The sequence below is a fragment of the Austrofundulus limnaeus genome, unplaced genomic scaffold (genome assembly GCF_001266775.1).
Source record: "Austrofundulus limnaeus strain Quisiro unplaced genomic scaffold, Austrofundulus_limnaeus-1.0 Scaffold181, whole genome shotgun sequence".
NCBI lineage: Eukaryota > Metazoa > Chordata > Actinopteri > Cyprinodontiformes > Rivulidae > Austrofundulus > Austrofundulus limnaeus.
The window spans coordinates 770,426-772,463 of NW_013952583.1; the positions used below are offsets into that span (position 1 = coordinate 770,426).

The following is a 2,038-nucleotide window of genomic DNA, read 5'->3' on the forward strand; positions in this document are numbered from 1 at the left end:
GTTTTGTACAAAGTATTGTACGTTTTGTACAAAGTATTACTGAAATTTATTAAATTTCAGTAAGTGTGTTCAATACTTTTTCCCTGTGCCATTCCACATTATTACAAATAACTTCATTTCTGGACATTTATGGTTTGATTTCTTTGTATGTATGGATCACTTGGGTTGTTACCGACATCTGGTGAAAATTTCATGTCATTAGCACCTCTAGTAATATATTTACTGAGAAAAATGGTGACGTGTTCAATACTTATTTAACCCGCTGTAATATACGTATGCAGGAACAGTGCAAAATGGACCCAGAACAAACAAATGCAAGATTTCATATAAAAAAGAAGTAAACAAACTAAAGAGCCAGAGATCAGAAAGCAATGGTGTGTATTTATATTTGGCTACATTAAATAAAAATTCAACCTGCAGATGATTAAATATTACGTCTTCAAATGACAAATATTAATTAAAACGGTCAGCAGCAAAAAATATCTGAATAAAAATTCACACAGCTGAGTTTAACACAATGTTCTGCACGAACCGTTTGATTTGTACTGAAATGAAAACTGTTCGCAGTTTGACTGCATTGTGATAAACAAGGATTCATGTTTACTTCTGAAAATCAATGAAGTGTAATTTGAGTTACCATGATCCCCAGCTCATCACAGATGTCGTAGAACAGATCCTGTTCGTACACTCCACCTCCCCAGACTCTGAGGGTATTCATGTTAGCATCTGCTGCCGACTGAAGCAAGTTCCTCAAACTGACACAAAAAAAAAAAATAAAACATTTAACATGCATTAAACAAAGAGAAGCTCATACAAGTTATTTTTTATTTTAAGTCTGGAAAAATGCACCAAAGCTTGAGATATTGCAAATGGTAAATGGACTGAATTTTAAAGGTGAAATGAAGGCTACTTTAGTTGGTGAAATAACTGAATAATTTGATAGTATGTGTTGTATTTAGTATGAATATCAATAAAATGTCTAAATATTGTTGTAAATTTGACCAAAACATGTAATTTTCTACAAACTGCATGAAAAACCATACCTTTGCATCCCGTTCAGAGCTCCCAGCAGGGGGCGCAGTTTGTGTGACGTAATATTTGTTGAACAACTCTCGCTCCTCGTAGGATTACATTTAGAAGCAGCTTTTGTTTTTAAGACTTTAGCAACTAAAATAATGATTTCGGGCTCTGCTCTGTAGCTCCATTAAGCAGGTGGAAAATCATATTTTTAAATACTTTTTCATTACAGTTGTGACTAATTTAAAATCACAATTTTAAATAAAACATATGAATGCAAAATATGCAAAATACACATTTTTTGGGCTTTTTCCTTCATTTCACCTTTAAAGCTCTTCACACAACAGTCAGTCACCCATTCACACACTGATGGTGGTAAGCTACATTGTAGCCACAGCTGCCCTGGGGCACACTGACAGAAGCGAGGCTGTCATGCACCGGCACCACCGGACCCTCTGACCACCATCAGTAGGCAAGGTGGGTGAAGTGTCTTGCTCAAGGACACAACGACTGAGACGGCTGGACGGGGGATCGAACTAGCAACCCACATATTACAGGACGACTCCCCTAACCACTCCACCACAGGCCCCCAAATGTTGGTTCAGCTTTCATACTTTAGGTTTCCTGTTTTTATTATTATTTATTAATATTTTGTACACTTTTTGCCATTCATACGTCTGAAGGTTCAGCTCATTCAGGGGAAGGGTGCAATGACTTATGGGTAGGGCTGCCACAAACGATTGTTTTAATAATCGATTAATCACCGATTATTTATTCGATTAGTCAACTAATCGGATCATACGTTAATTGAATATAAAACATACAGCTTATCACATCAGAATGCAGCTGCTATTATATAACCATGGTTAGATTTTAGCTATATGCTAACTAAAAATAATTGCTGTGGAAGGCAAGTTCTGCCTTGCAGATATTGCACAGGTTTCTCTTTACCACTACTGTGCATGTGTGTCAAGGACAGAAAGGCAGACGTGGCAGTGGAAGGTGTCAAAGCAGTTTGGAG

At 36.7% G+C, this 2,038-nt stretch overlaps 1 protein-coding gene across 1 annotated transcript in view; it reads right to left on the minus strand.

The window, feature by feature from the left end:
- manba (mannosidase, beta A, lysosomal) overlaps positions 1-2,038 on the minus strand; it is a gene marked incomplete in the record, with an annotated part of 20,506 nt that overhangs the window by 10,575 nt on the left and 7,893 nt on the right. Inside the window, 1 exon segment of the mRNA XM_014018033.1 lies at positions 638-755. Within this exon segment, the coding sequence (XP_013873487.1) occupies positions 638-755 (118 nt within the window).